Source organism: Phyllostomus discolor, chromosome 7, assembly GCF_004126475.2.
Source record: "Phyllostomus discolor isolate MPI-MPIP mPhyDis1 chromosome 7, mPhyDis1.pri.v3, whole genome shotgun sequence".
In the NCBI taxonomy this organism is placed as follows: domain Eukaryota; kingdom Metazoa; phylum Chordata; class Mammalia; order Chiroptera; family Phyllostomidae; genus Phyllostomus; species Phyllostomus discolor.
Window position 1 is genome coordinate 89,242,486 of NC_040909.2, and position 23,017 is coordinate 89,265,502.

General features: G+C 41.6%; 1 protein-coding gene across 1 annotated transcript; it reads left to right on the forward strand.

Annotated features, from left to right (window-relative positions):
- The first annotated feature begins 397 nt into the window (after positions 1-397).
- Positions 398-1,354, forward strand: LOC114501557 (small ubiquitin-related modifier 2). Its single transcript, XM_028518180.2, has one exon. The coding sequence runs from the start codon at positions 481-483 to the stop codon at positions 766-768; it is 288 nt and encodes a 95-aa protein (XP_028373981.1). The 5' UTR covers positions 398-480; the 3' UTR covers positions 769-1,354.
- Positions 1,355-23,017: the final 21,663 nt, after the last annotated feature.

Sequence of the window (23,017 nt, forward strand, 5' to 3'; positions counted from 1 at the left end):
CCACAACTCCATGGTCAATTAGTATTTGACAAAGGGGGCAGCAGCATAAAATGGAATAACAATAGCCTCTTCAACAAATGGTGTTGGAAGAGCTGGACAGCTACATGTAAAAAAAAAAAAAATGAAACTTGATCCCCAACTTACACCATATACAAAAATAAATTCAAGGTGGATGAAAGATTTAAATATAAGCCATGACACCACTGGAGAACATCGGGAGGAAAATCTCAGATATTTCACACAGCAACATTTTCACTGATATGCCCTCTAGAGCAAGGGACATAAAGGAAAGAATAAACAAATGGGATCTCATTAAAATAAAAAGCTTCTGTCAAAATAAAAAGCTTCTGTCAAAATAAAAAGCTTCTTCACAGCTAAAGAAAACAGTATTGGCCGCTCCTGGTGCTGCTTGTGTGCTCCTTCGGTGGGACCTGGTACCTCTTTTGTGAAGCGGCAGCTGAGGAGACTCCGGCACTCGCCATGGCCGACGAAAAGCCCAAGGAAGGAGTCAAGACTGAGAACAACGATCATATTAATTTGAAGGTGGCGGGGCAGGATGGTTCTGTGGTGCAGTTTAAGATTAAGAGGCATACACCACTTAGTAAACTAATGAAAGCCTATTGTGAACGACAGGGTTTGTCAATGAGGCAGATCAGATTCCGATTTGACGGGCAGCCAATCAATGAAACAGACACACCTGCACAGTTGGAAATGGAGGATGAAGATACAATTGATGTGTTCCAGCAGCAGACGGGAGGTGTCTACTGAAAAGGGAACCTGCTCCTTCCCTTCAGAACTCTGTTCCTCCAGACCAAGAAGACATTCTCAATTAGAAAACTGCAATTTGGTTCCACCACATCCTGACTACTACAGTATAGTTTCTCTATTCTTTCATTTCCCTGTCCCCATTCCTTTATTGTACATAAAGTAACTGATGTATGTGCACAACCATTTGCATTTTTTTTAACTAAATGGCCAACGGTATGTTTTGATTGACATCACATGGAGATGGGATGGGGAAAAATACTGGTTCTGCGAAGATACCCCCTTTCTCCGTTAGTGGCATGCTCATCGAGCTCTTATCTTTATATTCCAGTAAGTTATTTTGCTCTCGCTCTTTAACAAAAAAGAACAACATAAAAATTCTTGCATACCTTGTTTGATTGGAGAATTTTAATGTTTTTCATTTATCATTGTAAAACCAAGGACAATTTTATAACTTTTTTGTATGTAGCTGTTACATGTAGGGCAATCTGTCTTTAAGTAGGGATAAATTACTCTAAAAAAATGAATCCTAGGTAGTTTTCCCTTCAAGTCAAGCGTCTTGTTGTTTAAATAAACTTCTTGTTTAAAATGAAAAAAAAAAAAGAAAACAGTATTAAAATAAAAAGAGAACCAAGTGTATGGGAAAGCATATTTCCCAATCATACCTTAGACAAGGGTTTAATCTCCAAAATATATAAAGAACTTACACAACTCCACTTTAAGAAGACAAGCAACCCAATTAAAAAGTGGGCAAATTAATGGAACAGACACTTCTCCAAGGAGGACATACAGAGGGTCCAGAGACACGTGAAAAGATGCTCAGTATCACTAGCCATCAGGGAGATGCAAATTAAAACCACAGTGAGATACCACTTCACACCAGTCAGAATGGCCATCATAAACAAAGCAACAAACAAGTGTCAGAGAGGCTGTGAAGAAAAAGGGACCCTAGTGCACTGTTGGTGGGATTGTAGACTGTTACGGAAAAGACGACTCAGATGGCCTCAGAGTTTGCGAAGTGGGGTTTATTCATGCATGTACACCCAGAGGAGATAAAAAAATATCCAAATTCTTGGCATTGAGCTCAAGCTGGAGTTTACTTATATGATTGTTACACAGGCAGAAGGAGGAGGGGAAGGAGTGCAGCTGCTAAGATGGGGGTTAGTGTATGACCTTGAGATAACTGCTTATCTGGGAATGGCTGCTGTCTGGGAACGGCTGCTGGTCAGCTCCTACCTAAGAAAGGCTACTGCTTCAGCTATGTCCTGTCACAATCCCCCCTTTGATGCTATAAGGTGTTTTATCCCTTTAGCATCACTATATACCTGGCTATAGGGCTGAGGTCTTTGGGAGCATTGCAACTGCTGATACTGGTGTTGGTACCACTGGAGGGCTAACACTTTGGCAGCTGCCGTACGAGTCTCTGTGGCCCAGGTGCTGGACCAAGGTCCGGAGGATGCAGGGTCCCATATGCCTGACACCTCCGGGTCTGGTATCCAATGGTCCTGGATATCACTCCAGTCTGGTATACCTTCCCTCCCCAAGTGCAGAGGGATTACTGTGGCTGAACGCAACCCAATGGCATGTCAGTGGAGGAGCTGAAAGCTGACCTTGCGAGATAGTAAGAGACCACTCTACCGCTGAGCATAATGTAATGCCCGGGGGTATTACATTTGCAGGCTGGGGTTGAGACAGGGTCCACATTTGTTAAGCAAAGCATACAATAAACCCAAATGCAGAGATCAAACAGAGATAAACTATTTCTAGGGTGATCTGCTCCACAGGATTCTATTCTGTAGGGGTCACAGTCACTAGTCCAATTCCCAATGCTCCTGCAAAGGTGCCAATTAGAGTCAGGTACCCTGCGGAACAATGGTCCATTCCTTGGTGTCTTTACTGGTTGGCATCTTCCAGTGCCTCAGCGTGTGTATTCTAGGTGCAGGCCTAGTCCTCGGGTCCTCAGCTGCTGTTTTGGCCCGGCTATAGTGGATCCAAGGGGTGATTCCTGCAACCTAGGCAATGCTAATGGCAGCAAGACTGTCCAGGGCAGTCTAGTTTCCTGGTAAAATTTAGCTAAGGTTCCATTTTCTGTCTGAGCCCCTGATCATACCGTGAGTACTTCCAACAAGCCTGGTTGTTGAGTGCTGTGCTGCTGGGTGACACACCGGAACCACGAGGGAGCTCGTAGGCTGCTGGGGCAGGTGAACCCGACGGAGCACCGTGAAGGGCCATGACAGAGGACTGCGCTGACAGCTGTGGAGCACTTCAGATACACAGCGCGTGCCCTCTGCAACTCGATGTGAAGAGTAGAAGTGTGTTCAGGATGTGCTTCTGGTGTTCTTTCCTTAATTCAGCCAGGCGCTTCAGCAGCGTGTGCATTCCCTCCCAGCACCGTTCCTGGGATGGGGCCCCCAGGAGGAGGTCGTCCATGTACTGCAGAATTGTCAGGTCTGCCCCTCCCCCTTAACTAGGGGCTTCAGTTCTCCTGCTAGGGCTTCCCCAAATAAGGTTGTGGAGTTCTTAAACCACTGGGGAAGTCTAGTCCAAGTTAACTGACTCTTGACCACTGTGTGCGGATCTTTCCATTTGAAGGCAAAAATGGGTTGGCTGGAAGGTGCCACAGGAATGCAGGAGAAGGCATCCTTCAGATCAAGGCAGGTAAACCACATTGCTGTTGGGGGAAACTGGCTCAGGAGGGTGTATGGGTTCGGGACGACCGGTGGAGGGTGACGGCTGCTTCGTTGACAGCCTGCAGATCCTTGACTGGCCAATACCCGCTCCCTTCTGGCTGCCATCATGGGTCTGGGAAGGTGTGGCCCCATGTTATGGAGCCAATCTCCGAGCTCCCACACAGGTGCTGCAACTTGGGGGACCTGCCTCCCAGTCACATCTTGGGTCGGGGGAGTCTTTCTTTATCTCCCTGGCCCAGAGCATGGCCACAGCTATTCAGCATATCTAAGTGACCAGCCAAAGGCTATAGGTATGTCAAATGACTATGCCATGGATTAGCTGTAAAGCTGTTACTGTACAAAACAGCCCTGCATGTTCTTGCTCTGTATGTCCCTCCCCCATCTCACACCTGTGGGGGAAGGGGTGAAGACATCTTAAAATCTCCTGGATGCCTTGAGTTCTGGACCCCATTTTTAAATGCCCATTTGGGGTCCCCTCTCTTGGCTGCACCCTGTAACAATCTCTCATTTCAGATATACACCCACTTTAAATTCTTTTAAAGGACAATGGGCGAAGGTCTCATCTTCTTGTAACTACTTCCAGCTGGAAATGGATGTTGTCCTACCCACCCATGGGTCGGGGTGCCCTGAAGGGGGTGGGGTGCAGCATGGAGGGAGTTCTTCCTGTAAGGGGAAGGACCTTACAGAATCCTGGTCAGTTGTCTGTCACCAGAAAGTCACAGGCTTGGTGTCCAAGACTGACATTACTGGACCATTGGCATCCTGGTCATATTCTGGAGATGACAGATTTGGAAAGAGTTGGAAGGCACAATTAAATCATAACCACTAAATGACAAAGGCAGGAACTTAAGAATGGCTTATCTGGAGGAAGGTGTACAAGGCCTATTATACTTCACTCAGGCTGAGGGGAATATATTAGGATTTCCCTCCTTTCAAATATCTGAACCCTTCCTGTCCAAGCCATCAAGACAGAAAAAGGAAAACCAGTTCTAAAGTGAAGCCCACAGATCACCCAAACTGCTCACCAACCCAACCACTCAGTTCAGTCAAACCCTTGAGTTTCAGGGGGTGATGATGAAGAATGGGCTCCTTAAATGAGGCTTATATTGCAACCAATCACTCAGGTAATGAAGTCATAGGCATACGTCCTATGAAAACAGAAGAACACACAGGTTAATTCACACAACAGTCCCCAAACCAATCTCTGTGCCTGTGAGACTGTCTTTTGGGAAGACATTCAGTTGTAAGGTCTTTCCTGCAATGACATTTAGCAATGGCAATTTGACAGGTTCTCCATACCCGTAAATTGCATATCTTTGATGATATTATAAAACCAGTTTCAACTTTCAAACAAAAAGATACTTTCAAGACAGTTAGCTGTGTTATTCTGGTGTCCAATACTGAGCATTGTGATTTTCCTTGAACCACAATTTTTCTCCTTAAAATCACCCGCACTGTTATCAAAGGGACTACTTTGAGTTCTGCTTTTCATTTTGACTGTTCATTTGCATAAACGCACCAAGAGCAGCCTGGCTCACTTATGATCTTCCCTGCTTTGCTGGAACTCACACAGGGAACCTTTAGATTAATTTACCAATCCACCCCTCGGGGCACAGAAGCAGAGCCACACATCCGCCATCTGGCTTCGTCTGTACCAGTTGTTTCACTCAGATCCTTGAGGCTTCCACTGTGCCCACAGGTTTCTTTTTGGCCATCTTTCATGAAAGCAACCTTCGTTCCTTCCCTGGAAAGACAGCCATGAACTGCACAACCAACCAAAGTACCAGGCTTTTCTCGTGGGCTTACATTTGCTTTGCAAGTCAATCCCAGTTCCTCAGGGCTTTCTGATGATGACCAGAACCCATATATGCCTCCTTCAGATGTGACATTCCAGTCAAAGTCTTGATTAACAAAACCACTACTAATGACTGGTCTTATTCATTTATGCAAAGAAACCTTATGTCTTCACATACTCCTTCAGAATGCCAAATTCTGGAGGGATCAGGTAGGGAGAAAATACAAAGCATGAAGGAAAATCCTTTCCCTTCTGATATCCACCAGGCTTCTCAAAACCTTCACTTCCAGACATTTTGCAACACTCACAAACCCTCTATTCTTTCCTTCATACAGCTTCTGATATCCACCAAGATTGCATCTCAATGCTTTATACCTTCTATTATTAACTAACACCACATAATCCCTTCCTAAAACTTTTACTTTTCCATTTATTTTTGCAGTTTCCATGGACTTTCTTCATATATATATATAATTTTATTTACTTCCCTACAGAGTGTGAAGTTTCAGCCTTCCCTGGAATCCTCAGTTTCCTTCTTAGAGCAGATACAGAGCAAAATCCAAAACACAGAGTTCCAGAACAATACACAGGTAGGGTCATTCTCTTGCACCAATGCGTCCATTGGTGCCTCACAGAGACATGCTCCTTCAGGCCCGGTCTTTTGGCAGAGACAAGCTGCTTTGCCTCTGGCTGAAACACTCATCAGCCCCAAATGACCCTTCCTGGGTCCTGAGTGGCAAAGGCTTTCTCCCCAGCTGGTTACAGGTGACCTTTCTTACATTTTACAGATGACCTTAAATAGGTCTTCCAGTACAGAGGGTTTCTGATCAGAAACAACATTAATGTTAGAAATTTGCTCTTTTCCCACAAAACCAGAAAACAAATAGTTGAGGTTTTCTTTACTTCAAATTTAAAACTTTTACATTCTTTATACATAATTTTACTCATTCAGATTTAACCATCATTCTCTTTTAATCCTGGTTCCTTTCCCACTCTGGGAAGGGCTATACTTAAACTCAGCATGTGGCAGCCAAAAGTCCCTGGCACTGCAGGTACCTTCCACTAAAATTCCCTAGATTTGCAGGGACATCCTACAGTTTTCTGAAGCTCATACCCTACAAACACCCTATAGGTCAGATGTTCACCCTTGGACCTCAGTTCATGTCCTTCAGAACCAGAGCCATTCTTATCAGAACCAGTTACACAGGGAACCAGACTGATGCAGTGCCCACACAGCAGCAGCATACAACCTATAATCTGAAGAGAGGCCTTAGCCTGGCACCTTGCCCAGTTCCAAAATGGAAGGGCTCTCACGTGATCCATCACCCAAGATGACGACAACCATGCACGCTCCACCCTCCACGGTGGAGCACTCACGTGGCTCGTTCTCCATTTTACCCAAAATGGCGGCATACCCACATGACTTGCTGTCTGATCTCCAACATACATGCAATATAGTACTGTGGCAGGGGTCCCCCCATGATGAATTCTCCCGATTGGCGCTGACAGACAAGGGAAGGGACTCTCAGGTCGCCCGCCTGGCCTCACCCCTCTTGGGGCATTTAGGTTCCGTCTTAGCTAAGGCTGCCCATGTAGAATTTGGGTTAAACTCCTAGCTGTTCCCCACCATCCTGGGTCAAAGAGTGGTCCGGGGCCTGAGCCTGTGGAGCCTGGGATGTTCAGGACCTGAAATCACCGGGGCGCGCTCACCTCTTTATCACCACTAGGCCCCACCAATCGCCCCAAGGCCGCCTTCACCAGAGGCAACAGCCTGCTCCTGTGAGTGCTTCCTGCTCAGGGAACCAAAATGTTATGGAAAAGACAACTCAGATGGCCTCAGAGTTTGCAAAGTGGGGTTTATTCACATATGCAGACCCAGAGGAGATAAAAAAAATTCCAAATTCTGGACATTGAGCTCAAGTTGGAGTTTCCTTATATGCCTTATATTCCTATTACACAGGCAGAAGGAGGAGGGGAAGGAATGCAGCTGCTAAAATGGGGGTTAGTGTACGACCTTGAGATAACTGCTTATCTGGGAATGGCTGCTGTCTGGGAACGGCTGCTGGTCAGCTCCTACCTAAGAAAGGCTACTGCTTCAGCTATGTCCTGTCACTCAACCACTATGGAAAACAGTATGGAATTTTCTCAGAAAACTAAAAATGGATCTGCCTTTTGACACAGCAATTCCACTGCTGGGATTATATCCTAAGAACCCTGAAACACCAATCCAAAAGAACCTATGTGCCCCAATGTTCATAGCAGCACAATTTCCAATAGCCAAGTGTTGGAAGCAACCTAGATGCCCATCAGTAAATGAATGGATCAAAAAACTATGGTACACTTATACAATGGAATTCTGTGCAGCAGAAAGAAAGAAGGAGCTGCTATCCTTTGCAACAGTGTGGATGGAGTTGGAAAGCATTATGCTAAACAAAATAAGCCAGGCAGTGAAAGACAAATACCATATGATCTCACCTTTAACAGGAACATAATCAACAAAACAGAGAAACAAGCAAAATATAACCAAAGACACTGAAATAGAGAACAGGCTGACAGTGTCCAGAGGGGAGAGGGGTGAGAATTTCAGGGGGATTTCAGAAGAATTTCAGGGGATGGGGGAAGGGTTTACAGGAACAGGTATAAAGGACACATGGACAAAAACTAGGACTGGGTGGAAATGGGAGAGAGGTGGGGATGGCTGGGTGGGTGATCTGGGATGGGAGTAAAAGATAGAAAATTGTACTTGAACAACAATTAAAATAAAATTTAAAAAAACAAAAGAGAATGAAGTAACTTTCAAAAGGACTCAAAATATAAGGAGGTCTTCTAAAGGATTCACAAATTCATTTCATTCTAAAATTGAGTTAAGCCCCTGAAAACACTATGTTGTCATTATACATACACTGTTTTAATTTTCAAATTTTGACAGCTACTTCTGAAGTCAGTGGATTCTAAGAATGACAAGGTGATAGCTTCCTAAGCTAAATATTCTCCACTTCAATAAACCAGAGATGTCTTATCAGGTGAGATAAGAAATATTCTGTTTTTAATATTCTAAGCATAACACTGACCTCTTTTCTATCTTTTCTTCTTCACATCTGACTTGCTCCTTTTCTGTTTATAGGCAACTTTCCTATACTTATGACAACCACATTCTCACCCTCCTTTCTCTGCAACCTGAGATTTCATACACAGTGCCCTGTGGCCCAGAGCACATGGCCTGAGCTTGCTGTCCTGCTGGGTGAAATCGGCAAGGACTGAAACCCAATGCTCAGGTTTCCTCTGTAAATTAAAACAGGATGAACATTAGGCAGTAATCTGAAAGTTACAAATGAGGATCCCTTACATAGCCATTTACCATGTCTGCTCAGCAAGAATGTGGCATCTCTGTCTTCTTCCTGTCCAGCAGCATCATCTAATTTCATTCATTTAAAAAAATATTTTTGAGTATAAAAGCCAAAATGCCTTCCCATTCAAATTTTTCTTTTCCTTTTTAGATGGCACTTTGCTTGAGGTAGACCAGTCATTGGAATTAAACATGAGCATGGAGAGTTGATATTATTACCCAATCTCTGATTTCCAGTGTAAAGCTGGCCAAATCTATGTTTAGAGTAAACATTTACATTCAAGGTCAATTCCACCATGAGGACAAGGGTTACACTGGTTTGTGCTTTAAAGTAGGGCATGAGCTGAAGAGGGGTGGATTTTAGAGGTGTTCTGTGGCCACATTTCTTATCAATGACACCTGACAGCAAGACACAGTAAGCTGAGCAAATGCCCAGATGTTTGACTTCCCATCGCTCTTCAATCCGCTCTTCTTTCCTTGGAATATCCACTACTTGGACCTCTCTGAAAGAAACAGATAAAATCCAGGGCCATGTAAATGCACCTTTCAGAAAGCATTTGCCACTTGCTGGGCTTCAGGAAAACAGGGCTTGGGAATAAATTGCTCACCACAGCCTCCCTCCACCCGTGAAGATAATCTTCACTGGTGTTTTGTTTTTGTTTTTGAAAAGTAAAAACATTATGTTCTTGACTTGTTTTAACAGGAATGTCAACATGAGTAATATTAAATTCCATTGTATCTGTGTTAATAGACAGAGGCAAATGATGATTTCTCATCTCCTGGCTGTGCTCCCCACTATGGTCTGACTTGACCCGCACCATTCTTACACTGACTGGATGTAGGGAACCTCTGACTTTCTGGTGCATACCCGAGTATCCCTCTTGGTGCTGGTTCCCCATGCCTGCCCCCTTCTTTTGTAGGAAGAGTTCACAGAGTTACCTGTGGCTGGAGTGTACCATGTACACTGGGACATGCACATCAGAATACTCTGTGACAGTTGTGTGCTCTTTTGGGGACATGTCATCTTATCAGTGCAAAGATGACATGATTTGTGCCTGTCATTCCTTAGAATCCATGGAAGATAAGTCATTCTCATAAAATTTCCAAACTCTCCATCAAGACATCTCAGATATTCCAAGATGGTCCTCAGTTTTATTGTTGTTTTTGTTGGAATCACAGATTCCTCATGGCATGCCGGCATTACTGCTTTTGAATGACTAAATAATTTTGGGATTTTTACCTTCTTGGCAGTCAAATAACCAGCCATGGATCATTCACATGTCTTAGTGTTATGTTTTATTAAAATCCAGTTTATTTGCTTTCAGCAAAATGATATGATCTCAGAAATTCTTAGATTGAGAAACTGATTTGTCTGGGGTGAGGTTCCCAGGTCTGCTCAGGTGCACACTTGTTGGGTTAGTCAATTCTGTATTAGGTTGACAATTAGCTTGTTTAATCTGAAAATCAGTAGAATGTCCTCAATTGGCCTCCATTGTTTTTCACAATAAAAAAATCAAAAGAATTAGGAAATATTGGCCCCCAGAGAAAGCAGCAGAAGATTGCTTCTTATTCCTAATATAGAAATCTAATGAGCTCACAAAAGACCAAGCATGGTGCCAGCTCGTGCTTCTGCTTTTGCCAGCTTTCATGATGTCATAAGGATATTTTTTAACAAAATCATTTAGTGTGCAGACATGGTGGCCTCTCTGAGGCAGGAACAAGTGTAGGATTAGCAAACATGGAAGTGCTACAGCTGTTTTTAATCTGCAACTTATATTGGTAGTGGCTGGACTGAAGGCGGGTCCTGGTAAGGGTGGAGCTGCAGAGAGTGCCACCATCTGGTGCTCAGCTTTCAAGTGCTTTTTACACTCACCAGTTGCATCTTTGACCCCCTAGCTTGTGACAATTTCACAGTGATCTTGTAGCCCTACTGAACATCATGGCTTTACTTGCATCTGGTACGGGAGTCCTCTGCCTGAGCCCCACACTCTCCTGGACCCACTTCTCTGGAAACACTGAGTTCCAAACTGGACCACCCAGGCCTGCAAGTTCCTGCTGTGTTTGGCCCTGCTAATTTATAACATTTATGAGGAAACAAACAGGTTCAAGGCTGACCTGTAGGTTAACCAGGTAGCAGGTAAAAATGATCCCTGGTTTGTTGTACAATGTTAAAAATGTAGCTTGTACACACACACACACACACACACACACACACACACACACACAATGCATTTTAAGTGAACAACAATTAAAAAGTGGTATCTTGCTCTACATAAGTCTAAATAAAGTCATAAACCATCTTCACATGCCCTTATTTTTCAGTCTAATCATCAGTGACTTACCAGCCTTCCTGAAAAGAACCAGTGGCCTGGGCCCTGGGCCCTGAGCCCTGAAATCACCTCCATGGAGTGGAAAGTGTCTCTGAGGGGCTTCCGCTGAACTTTAGGCAGGACTTGGGATCCCAGCAACTGCAGAAGTGGGTCAGGACCCGCTGTCATCAGCCCCACTCTCAGTAGAAAAATCTGAAAAAGGAAGTAGCTGATTGCAAAGGTCTCTTTTTAAAGAAAAATTGAATAAGAAGTTTTGAGTATAAATTGCCATGAGCCCCAGGAAGGTGTGGGAAAACTCTGACAGTTGACACAGTGACTACAGAAATGACTGCAAAAGTGTGCAAACTCTTGTGTGCATCTTGATGACATTACCAGTGCTGAGGTGTGGAGTGGGAGAGGCAGACCACTTCCCACTGTTTCCTACAAACATAGGACACTGAGCTGTATTACATCAATTGGACAAAACTATCATAAGGCAATGCTTCTGACCCACAATGAGTAACTCATTTCCTGAAAAGAGAGTTCCATGTTTTTTTTTTTAAGTTCCATTATTGGGCTTCCAGCCCCTATTAGTAAAACTGAGTGTAAAACACTAAGAGATAATTATTTTTGTTATTTTTTAAAAGGCTCTTGATAAAAAAAGATTGTGACATTTAAAATATTTGAGGCCCATCATATTCAAAGTTCAAAATGTTACTGCCCTGGGTCACCTGTGGCTACTGTAACAGATGAACAGAAATTTGGTGCTTAAGGCAACATGTTTGTTCTTACAATTCCAGAGGTCAGCAGTTGGGCTAAAGTCCAGGTGTGAATAGGCTGAAGCAGTGCTGGGCCCTTCATCCCCCCTCAATACCATTACAGACTTTTCAATCTTTCTACTTTCTTAACATTATTTTTTCCTCTGCAGTCCTTTGTCCCCTCTTACAAGGACACTTGCAATTACATCTAGGGCCCACCCAGACAATCTAGCATCATCTGCCTATCTCAAAATCCTGACTTAATCACAACTGCCAAGTCTCTTTTGCCATCTAAGTTCCGATTCATGGTTCCAGGTCTGAAAGCAGGGGCATAAGGGCATAATAGGCCATTGTTTGGGCTACCACCATGAGTGCCCACATGACTCCTTGACTTAACTACTATAATGTGAGCTTAGGAAAGAAACTTAGTGTGGTGCCCAGACCTGTGGGCCACAAGGACACAAGACTCCTCTTGGCCTTGTCCACTGTGTTAGCCCAGAACTGCTGAAGTTCCCACATGAAACAAACTCATGTGTGAGGAGCTGTGACTCTGGATCCCAACTTTGCAAAAGAGCAGGATGCTGGGTGCCAGTTGTGGAGCAGAAGTCACTCACTGCTGTGTCTAAGTGAACACAGTTACCTTCTGTCTCCTGGAAACCTGTATGTAAGCCTCAGCTGTCCATCAATAACACTACAGAGAGGAGAAATAAATGGCATTAATTGAGTGACAGGTGGCTGGAAAGGAGTGCAGGGCATTTTGTGGAGAGCTGGAAATGCTCTCTTAAAGAAGAAAGTTCATTAGACAATAGTGAACTGGGGATCTCAAAACTGGACAACAACAGCAATTGAGTGGCAAATGGAATAGCAATGATGCTTTCCAGAAAAGCATGGGCAGGAGCACTTCCTGTCCCAACAGACTAAAATCTGAGCTCTAGCTGTGCTCTTGCTGCCAGGTGAACATTCACAAAGTACTTAACTTTACATCCTTGGTTTCCTAACCTTACAACTTTTTCTAAGGTTATTTGAGGGTTATATGGCATCATCTACTACTGAGTGCCTGAAGCATATGATGTTCATGCAGGCACAGTGATAAAGAGGGAGGGTGCAACATCATGCTCTGACACAACCGGACATGCAGTTCTGAACAGTGGCTTTACCTTTGGGGTGTATTGACTGATGTGCCTGGTACAATGGTCCTCTGGAGAGTCATTGAGGTTCTAGTGAATTCTTGAATTTCAAACCACCCACCCTGAACACATCTGTGGCATTGGCATCACAGAACTATATTTCTCTCTTTCTTTTTATTAAGCCTCACCTGAAAATATGTTTAATGATTTTGGAGAGAGAGGAAGGTAGGGGGAGAGAGAGGAAGGTAGGGGGAGAGAGAAACATCAATATGAGAGAAAAACATCAATAGTTACCTCCTGTACACGCCTTGACCGGGGCGGGGATCAAACATGCAACCGTTTTGGTATACAGGACTGTGGTCCAACCAGCTGAGCCTCCTGGCCATGGCACAGCTCTGTATTTCTGACTTCCTGTGCATCTGGGTTGGAGGTGCAAGCTTCACTTTAGTATCATCAGATCAAGGACCTCATTGATACTCAGTATGGACACTTTGATTGATTTTTAAAATTATTTTGTTGTTGTTCAATTACAGTTGTCTGTGTTTACTCCCCAACACTCCCCCCGCCACTGCAGCCAAAGTCACCTCCCCCCCTTGCTTCCATCCCCCTTGGTTTTGTCCATGTGTCCTTTATAGTTGTTCCTGAAAACCCTTCCCTCCTTCCCCCATTACCCTCTCCCACCTCCCCTCTGGTTACTGTGAGATTGTTCTTAATTTCAATGTCTATGGTTATATTTTGCTTGCTTTTTTCTTTTGTCGATTAAGTTCCAGTTAAAGGTGAGACCATATGGTATTATTATGACATCAAGACACCTGCTGCCACAATCACCTGTGACTGTCTGCATTCAAATTTCTGTTACTATTAGCCCTCCACTTCTGACAGCTTGTTTCTCATTTCATCCTAGAAACCTCAGTCTTGCTCTATGTCCTCTCATTTTAGTGTTTACACAAAAATAAGCCCTTTACAAACATTGTGAACCAATTTTAAAAGGAATGCTATTGATTTTCCTGGATCCCAAAGATGTGATCCATCCCTCCTCTCTTTTGAATTAATGGCTCCATGGCACTAAAGATGATCCACTGCTCTCCAGCCAATGACTCTCATCCTTAGGGAATGTTGTAAATCATGAACCATCTTCTAGAGGGCACATACTAACATTTGTTTGTTTAAAATTGAAGTTGCTTTTTCATTTCTGAAAGGCTTTGAAACTATGAATTAATTCAAAATGAGGAAAATAAGGACACAACAAGATAAATCATCTAAAGGAAACAAGGAGTAGAATTTCAGGTAAAGTCCAGCTTTGAGCAATATGAGTATACTTTGATTATAACTCTCTGAATGCTGCAGTGAAAAAAGAAAACATATTAAGACACTAAAGTGGATACCTGTCTATTAGCATCTTAAGACAAAACTTTGCAACTAAACTCACATAGAAATTTATTGTAATTGCCTTTGTTATAGCTGTCAAAGCTACTGGTATCTTTAACAGTATCTTTATAAGGCGTAACATATTATTTAAACAGAATATTTTTTATATCAACACTGTGAAGGCAGAGGAATATTTTAAATCCTAAATCAGTGATTATTTGCCTGAGAAGGGCCACATGTAGTGTGCTGGGGTGGCCTTAACAAAGTACCATAAACCCAGTCACTTAAACAATAAAAATATAGTGTGAGAAGTTTAGGATCGAGGTGTCAGCAGGATAGGCTCATCCTGGAGTCTGTGGAAAAGTCTCTCTGAACTTCTGTCAGCTTCTGGTGGTTTGCTGGCTTGACACACAGCCCCTCTATGACTGTCTTCATGTTCACATGGTGTTCACCCTGTGTACATGCTTCTCTGTCCAAACTTCTCCTTGTTATAAGGACACCAGTCATGTTGGGTTAGGAGCCCACCTCACTCTAGTTAGGACCCCCCATCCTAACCAATTATACCTGCAATGACTCTATTTCCAATTAAGGTCACATTCTGAGCTTATTAGGTTATAACTGCAACACCTGATATTCTGACATTGTTGTTTTCACACTGCTGGCCCTATCATAGTTGTAATAACCATCATAGCAACATAATGTTCTAATTGTCTTGCTAAAAAGATATATCTTTTGAAGAATACATTCAGAGGAGTCCAACATTACTTCCACTCTTGTAGCTACGTATCTGGTTGAACCTTCAGGCTCTGAATTTAAACAGACAAAAACTGAGTCCTGTCCCCACCAGTTATCAGTGTTGAGATCTTGCACAACATCAGGTATAAATAAGGTAGCTATCCAGTTAGACTTTTAGTGCTGCTCCTGCTACATAGTACATGCCAATACATTTCAGAAACTATTTTTTTTGTGGAAATTTATATTTTGTAAAATAAAGAATAACCTTGTAATTCAATGTGAATCAATACAGAGGCACTTTGTCATAATTTATTGGTAAAGAAATAAGGGGGGGGTACATGTTTCTATCAAAATTAATGTTTAATAAAAACCTTTTATGGTACATTCCTAACATTACACATGATCAAGTAACCTGACACATTCTTAACCTTTATCAGGCAAAAAGATGCTAAGGATCCAGACTTTGAGATGATTCTGTATTGGTAACAAGACAATATGCTATTCTGACACATTATGGTAATATCTTACTTTTTAATCAAATAAACAGTAAACAACTCCTAGAAGTAAGTGAGAAAATAGCACACATGTTGGAATATGCCATGGAAAGGCTTGTTCGCATATTTCTACATAGATAGCTTCTTACATTAAAGCAAGATTTTCAATATTTTAATTTCAAGGCACACATAAGCTAATTATTAATATTCTGTGGCACACCAGAAATATATGTTTTTGCTGATCTGACCAATAATAAGTATAATTGTGATTCATTCACACCAGATGGCTATTGTTGTGTTGACATGGCTACTGTTACATTTTTTAATTTGATGATGGAAAAGAAAAAAGGTCAGTATGTCTGGCTAGTCAGAATTGCATGTTTTAAAAATTCTTGTGGCACACTGTTGAAAATCACTACATTAAAGCAAGATTTTCCCTGAGGTGCTAGAGATGTAAGGTGCTGATATAGTATCTCCATTTTATGAGAAACTCAGTGTAACATAATGGCTTTGGTTTGGAGACTCTGTGTATGGAGGGGATGGTATTTAAAAGAAAACATTTTAGTGTGGTATCCATTCCGTCTCCTGGTCTTATCCAACCACAGTTTGGATTGACAGTTTTCTGTGTTAAATTTTGTCATGAGATCTGAAAAGTGAGGAATGCAGTATGTGATATATTGACTCTTCCTTGTTGAACTCAGATTTTCTGAGAGTTTCACAGAAAGAACATTGTATCACTTCATTTTGATTACTAATTTTTAGGTCATGTGTTTCTGTTTATTCAAAGTTCAAACTATTGAAACTTGACAGCAGTCAGCACAAAATAGAGCCCTGTAGTTTATCCTTAACGAGGTATTCTTTCATCATCCATATTATTCCTCAACTTGAAATGTTTGAAACTCTCTTTTTTTCATACCTGTCTCCCATGCTTTGCTGTGTAGAGGTGGCTTAGAATTAATGGGATAGCCCTATGGATCTGAAGAAGAATGTGGGGAAAAAGTAGCAATATAACAAGTTTTGGGGCAGGCTAAGAGTGGAAAAGAAGAGAAGAAATAAGGGTTTTAGAAAAAGATCTCAAAACAATTTGAAATATTCAGTATACAATTAACTAACTCAATAATGCTGGGAACCACCCTTCCTGGTTTCAGAAGCTGTGACCGCACCAAGGCTAAGGCTGAGGGAGCAACCTTGGACTGTAAGCCACCAAAGAGACAAAGGCTTATCTCCTTGGCAAGAGCGCCACTTCTGCTTCTTTTACTTCATCCATAACTGGCCCCCAATGCTTGGTCGGTTAGCCAATGACAGGTAAGATTTCCCAAGGGGGGAATGACCTAGGACAGCACAATCACGTGGGAGGCCCCCAAGGAAGGACTTTGGGGACTACAGCAAAAGGGGGTGATGGACCCTCGTCCTTCAGCTTTGACAAAGCCTGAGTCCTCATTCTGTCTGTGAGAAATCTCCTAATCTCTTGGCTGCCTTACTTCCCTTGCTCCACCTAAGCCTGAAACAATGATAGAGGGTGGTGCAGCCCCGTGCTGGAAAGGGTGGGTTCCCCTGGCAATCAGGCCTAAGAAATAATATGTAAAATCCTGTGAAACCTGCTTTGTTTAGAATGTTCTCAATTAAATGATATGGGTCCAAGCAAGAAGTGAGTTTGTTCCTCAAAGTTTTATAGCTCTTTAGCTATCTGACCCTGACTCAAAATAGGCCCTCAGAGTTCTTTGTTATCCATTGTTTGGTCCTCACTGCCTGACAATGATTAATGAGCTTTACCTGAATTCTTGTGTAAATGAACCCAATAAAAGCTTGTGAGGAACAGGCTCTTGGCCCTTCTCCTTTGAGAGATCAGCCACCTTTCCTCCTCAAGCAGATTATGTCTTGGTATACTTATTCGCATCCATGGCAGACGGGGGTCCCTGAGAGTGGACCCACCCTCTACCCCCACACAAAATAATATACAGGAAAAGACTGCACTATTCTACTCAGAAGGTTTTAAGAATTTGGAAGAAAAGACTGATATCTTTGAGCTAGTTATCAATAGGACATTCAATGGAGTTTCTTTAAAAAGAAATATACACATAAATGTTTTTAGTCAAAGTTAGTCCATTAATATCCCCTCCTCTCTCCTGGTCTCTCTCCAGCAGAAAAGGGAGTGTGTGGGGTAGAAAAGATAATATTCAAGGAGTCCTCACAATTTAAAAATATGATTTTTATGGAAAGTTTAGGAATAATTTTTTAAATATTCTGATAGCCAAAACTCACAAAAAAGGTCAGATTTTTATGACCATCCAGTAGTCATATTAATAGCAGTAAAAGAGCATTTAACTTAGCCTTGTACAAACTGAAAGTTTTCTTTTAGCCATTTGTTGTAATTAGTTGTAATATAGAACAGACTTGCTCAAAATATAGAAACTACATATAAACAATAAACCCCATGAATCAGAATCATGTCATGATATTTTTCACTAGTTCTGGCAGACTTGCATGGTGAAGCTTTTTGGAGTGCCCAGGCAGTGCTGGCATCAGACAGGGTGACAGTCACACAAACAAAGAGCAAAGACATTCAGGATGTTCCATCTCATATACGAGGTACTGGATCTTCTGGTCACAGTGCACATTAGCACATACTAAGGGGACTGGCCACTGAGCGCTGCCTTTTCCACCTAAGGGCCACATAACTTCATTAAACTTGTTTCCTCACTGAAAATGTAGGAATAAACCTAGAGCCCCATTTCTGTTTTATAGGGTTTTTATAAGAATTAAGTGACCTCAAATATGTAAAAGAACAATGTAAACTATAAAGCTCTGTAAACTTTAATGGTTACTACACATACAAGAAAGAAATATTTGTTAGAATTCACTTATAAATGAGCTTGATGTTTTGACCTTTCAGTGTAACCCACTGATAAGTATAAAACATATGTTTATCAATTCATAGTGGTGGTCAATTAATTTTATAAAATTCCACCTCAATAAAGTACTGAATCATTGTGCAAACAGTTCTGACCAATGTCTTTCAGAACAATCATTCATAACACTTTTTTTCCAAAATTTTAAATTGAGTAGCCCTGTCCCTTTGGGAATACAATGCCAACGTCCTAATTTATTTTCAATTAGAAGTTAATTTGCTTTAAAATATATGTTATCAAACTTCCTGACCCTGAGCCATTTTAGGGTACAAGGAGCACATCTCACCCCTCTAGTAGGTCACAGAGATAATAACACTCTGAGGGAACACTTGGGGATCCACAGGACAGGGCACTGTCTGCTTGCAAATAACATTAGATAAGACAGTCCTCAAAAATGGTATAAATAATAATAGCTTTCCTATGTGACAACCACATCCAAGTAATAAAATGAGTCATAAAGAACATTTCACTCACCAGCAATTTTGATTATAAATATCTAGGAAGAAATTATAAATGGTTTTGCAATAACATTGTAGGAATCTTGGATTAACAGTAACATGTATTACTGAATCAGAAAACTTGCTGTATCAAATGACATAAAATTGATTTAAAGGTTTAGCTAAACATTAAATACTCCAGAATGATCAAGACAATTTTAAAGAATAATAAAAAAGAAAAGGAACTTCTTACTGGATATAAGAATGTTGTGTAATGTTACAGACATTAAAAATTTGGTACTGGCACTAGAATAGATAAATAAATCAATGACACACAATAGAAAGGTCATACATATATAACCTCATATGTGAATGTGAAATTAGGTATAGCAAAGGACACATTTAAAAACGGTGCCCTGATTTATTTATTCAGACAACTGGAGCATCTGAGAGAATACAGGTAGATTCCTATCCTAGTAAGGTGAAAAGGACACCTGGGCTGGAGAATTGCATTTGGACATGACTCTGAACACCCTGGCTCACAGGCCAGGACATGGAGTCTTAGTCACCATTCCTGGGCCTACGTGCCCCTGTCTATGGGATGGGTGTGTGCACTTTCCTACTGGGGTTGCCAGTGGACCCTCTGACAGAGGACAAATGGGGTCCTCAGCACAACAGGATGTTCCAAGTGCTCAGCAACACCAGCAAGATTGCTCAAAGAACAGAAGTTTACAAGAAACTTTCCTGAGAAAGAGCCCAGAGCTAACATCAAATGTAAACACTTTCTGCTTTTGTTCTTACAGAATTTCTGTCTCTCTTGGTTATCAGAGTGCTCTCATGTGTCAGTCTGAATCCGTGCCAGTTCATTTAGATAAAAAGTCAAAGATAGAAACTATGTGAGCAGCAGGCAGAGTCCTGATGAGGTCATGGGAATGACAGCAGGGCCGTGACTTCCAGCCTGCAGCTTTTGCTTTGTGCTGGTGGAAATTTAATTCTCAAATATTGAAGTTGTTGGGAGAGAAATGGGAAATAGTTTTAAGGGAAAGGAGGGCTGGAAAATTACAGCATACACTCACACCAGTCTCCTAAATCTACTACCTACTTGTGTGCCTCACTACATGCCACATACCTGCTAAGCATTTTATAAGCTGTCTTTATCTTCCTGTTTTCAGATGAGACAACCAAAGTTCACAGATAATAATTGCTTGGCTGAGGTTATGTAAAGAAACAGAGGTTGTAGTCAGAGGCAGCATTTTTTCTTTTATTTTCTTTATTTTTTAAATTTTCAGCGAGCTCTTTTTTTTTTTTAGATTTTATTTATTTATAGAGAAGGAAAGGGAAGGAGAAAGAGAGGGAGAGAAACATCAATGTGTGGTTGCCCCTCACATGTCCCCAGCTGGGGACCTGGCCCACAACCCAAGCATGTGCCCTGACTGGGGATGGAACTGGAAATGCTTTGGTTCACAGGCCCGCACTCAATCCACTGAGCTACACCAGCCAGGACTCTGTTCTTTTATTTTCTAGGCACACATATTTAATTAATAATACTTTTCTTTTATTCCCATCACCCCATCCCCTCCCATCTGGACCAACCTGTTCTCTGTACTAATGAGTTTTTCTGTTTTGTTTTTTAGTTTATTTTGTTCTTTAGACTCCACATGTAAATGAAATCATGTGGTATTTGTCTTTCTCTGACTGACTTATTTCACTCAGCACAATATCCTCTAGGTCCATCCACATTGTTGAAATGGTAAGATTTTATTCTTTTCATAGCTGAGTAATATTCCATTGTATATATGCACCACTTCTTTATCCAATTGTCTGTTGGTAGGCACTTGGGTTGCTTCCAAATCTTGGCTGTTGCAAATAATGCTACAATGAACATAGGGTTGCATATACATATATTATTTCAAATTTTGGTTTTGGGTTTCTTTGGATATGTATCCATAAGGCAGTTCCATTTTTAACTTTTGGAGGTAAATCTATACTGCTTTCCACAGTGGCTGCATCAATCTGCATTCTCACCAGCAGTACAGGAGGTTCCTCTTTTCTCCACGTCTTCACCAACACTTGTTTTGTGTTGATTCATTGGTTGTAGCCATTCTGAAAGAAGTGAGGTAATACCTCATTGTGGTTTTAATTTGCATTTCTCTGATAATTAGTGATGTTGAAGATCTTTTCTTATGTCTGTTGGCCATCTGTATGTCCTCTTTGAGGAAGTATCTATTCAGGTCCTCTGTGTATGTCCTACTTGGATGACATTGGTTCCTTGCAGTAACAGCTGTTGTAACCTGGGTCATGGGCATCAGAAGGACAGGTGAGGGGGCTGAGCTGTGGAAAAGAGTCTGCCCCTGTTTTTTGAGCAGCAGTTTTAGGATGGTCAATGTGACTGATGTCACCACATTTGCACTGAAATTCACTGGAGTAAAGAACTAAAAGTCCTAATAGATTCCTGTGGACAATTTGTTGCTACAGAAACCATGTCTTGGTAGTTAATGGCTACAGGTGTGACAATTCCATTTTTTGTCCAGGAACTGAAGGAATTCAGATTGTCCAGAGAGGCCCATCTATTTAACCCCTCCACACAATAAAAAAAATTGGTTGTATAATTGACACACCTCTGTGAGAAAAATTTGTTAAATGGAGCCTTTCCTGGAGTTAGGCTTTCATGGTTTTTTTAACAATAATTACAGGGGTGGCAAAAGTAAGCTTTTTAGTCATCAGTACATGAAACACAGAGTTTATTCTTGTATTATCATTTAATTATTGTGCTATTTATTTTATTATTATTATCCTACTTTTGACCAGCCCTATATTTATGCCTTCTTTCCATCAATAATGCTTACTGACTGCACAACCTTGAAAGAATGCTTGTGAGGCTGATAAAAATCTGCAATGCTCAAGCTATAAACTTTTATCCTCATCCAGTTGATGAGCTACCTGTCAGGATAAGTTCAATCTTATAATCCCTAAAACTCCATTTCTGCAATGCTCATGAAAACCCTAAGCCACATGCCATTGAGGCTGGTTTTCTCCTGCTGAAATGGTGCCTGTAATTACTAGACTCTATCAAGAAGATGGTGGAATTAAGCTTATTGATTGGGGCTCATGTAGGATGGGAACCCCAAGAGCCAATGACTAAAAAGCCTGGATTTCGCTTTTGTGAATAAAAATAGCCAAATACATAGACAAATGTATGATTCCATTTACATGAGGTACCTAGAACAGACACAGTCAGAGAGACAGGTATAGGAGGCTGGGGACCAGGGTCTGTGCATCCTTGCAACCCAGAAATAGGGAAAACAGTGCAGTACTGTGGTCCTAGATCAGCACTGGAATCAAACTGTGTTCTCTGGCCATGATCTCTGTTAATAAATTCTACTCCACAGCATTTGATAGTCATGTAAAGGGCTTGGATTTACATTTGATATGCCATAGGAGCTCAGAAACAATTAGCTGTTACCTTGTACACAAACTCTAGAACTGTCTGAACATGAGTCAGCAGATCATAGGGAAAATGGAGGTACAGGAACTTCCCAAGAGATGAGAGGTGTGTCCATGGAGAAAATGCCACATTGTTACTGTGGAAATCTGCTCTGCTCCTAAGAGCAGTGTCACAGCTAAACTACATTGTGACATAAATTTTCCAAAGAATCATTCCAGATACAAACAAACATGCCTCAAGATACTGGGGGCTTGACTTCAGGCCCCCACAGGAAAGTGAGTACTGCAATCAAGTGAGCCACACAAATTTGTACTTCCAGTGCATATAAACTTTATGTTTGTATTATACTATAGTCCATTAAGAACGCAGCAGCTTTATGTCTAAAAACAATGTACACACCATAATTAAAAATGTGTTATTGCTAAAAAATGCTGATCATCATCTGAGCCTTCAGTGAGTCCTAATCATTTTGCTGGTGGAGGTTCTTTGCCTCTATGTTGATGGCTGCTAACTGATGAGGATGGTTGATGGTTGCTAAAGGCCGAGATGACTGTGGCAATTTCTTAAAATGTGACAACACTAAAGTTTGCTGCATTGATTGACTCTTCCTTTCCAGAGAAATTTCTGTAGCATGTGCTGCTACTGTTTGAAAGCATTTTATTCTCAGTAGAACTTCTTTCAACATTAGAGTCAGTCCTCTCAAACCCTGCCACTGCTTCATCAGTTAAGTTTATGTGATATTCTAAATTCTTTGTTGCCATTTCAGCAATTTGCATAGTTTCTTCACCAGGGGTAGATTCCATTTCAGGAAACTTATTTTAGTTCTAATTTTGTCTATC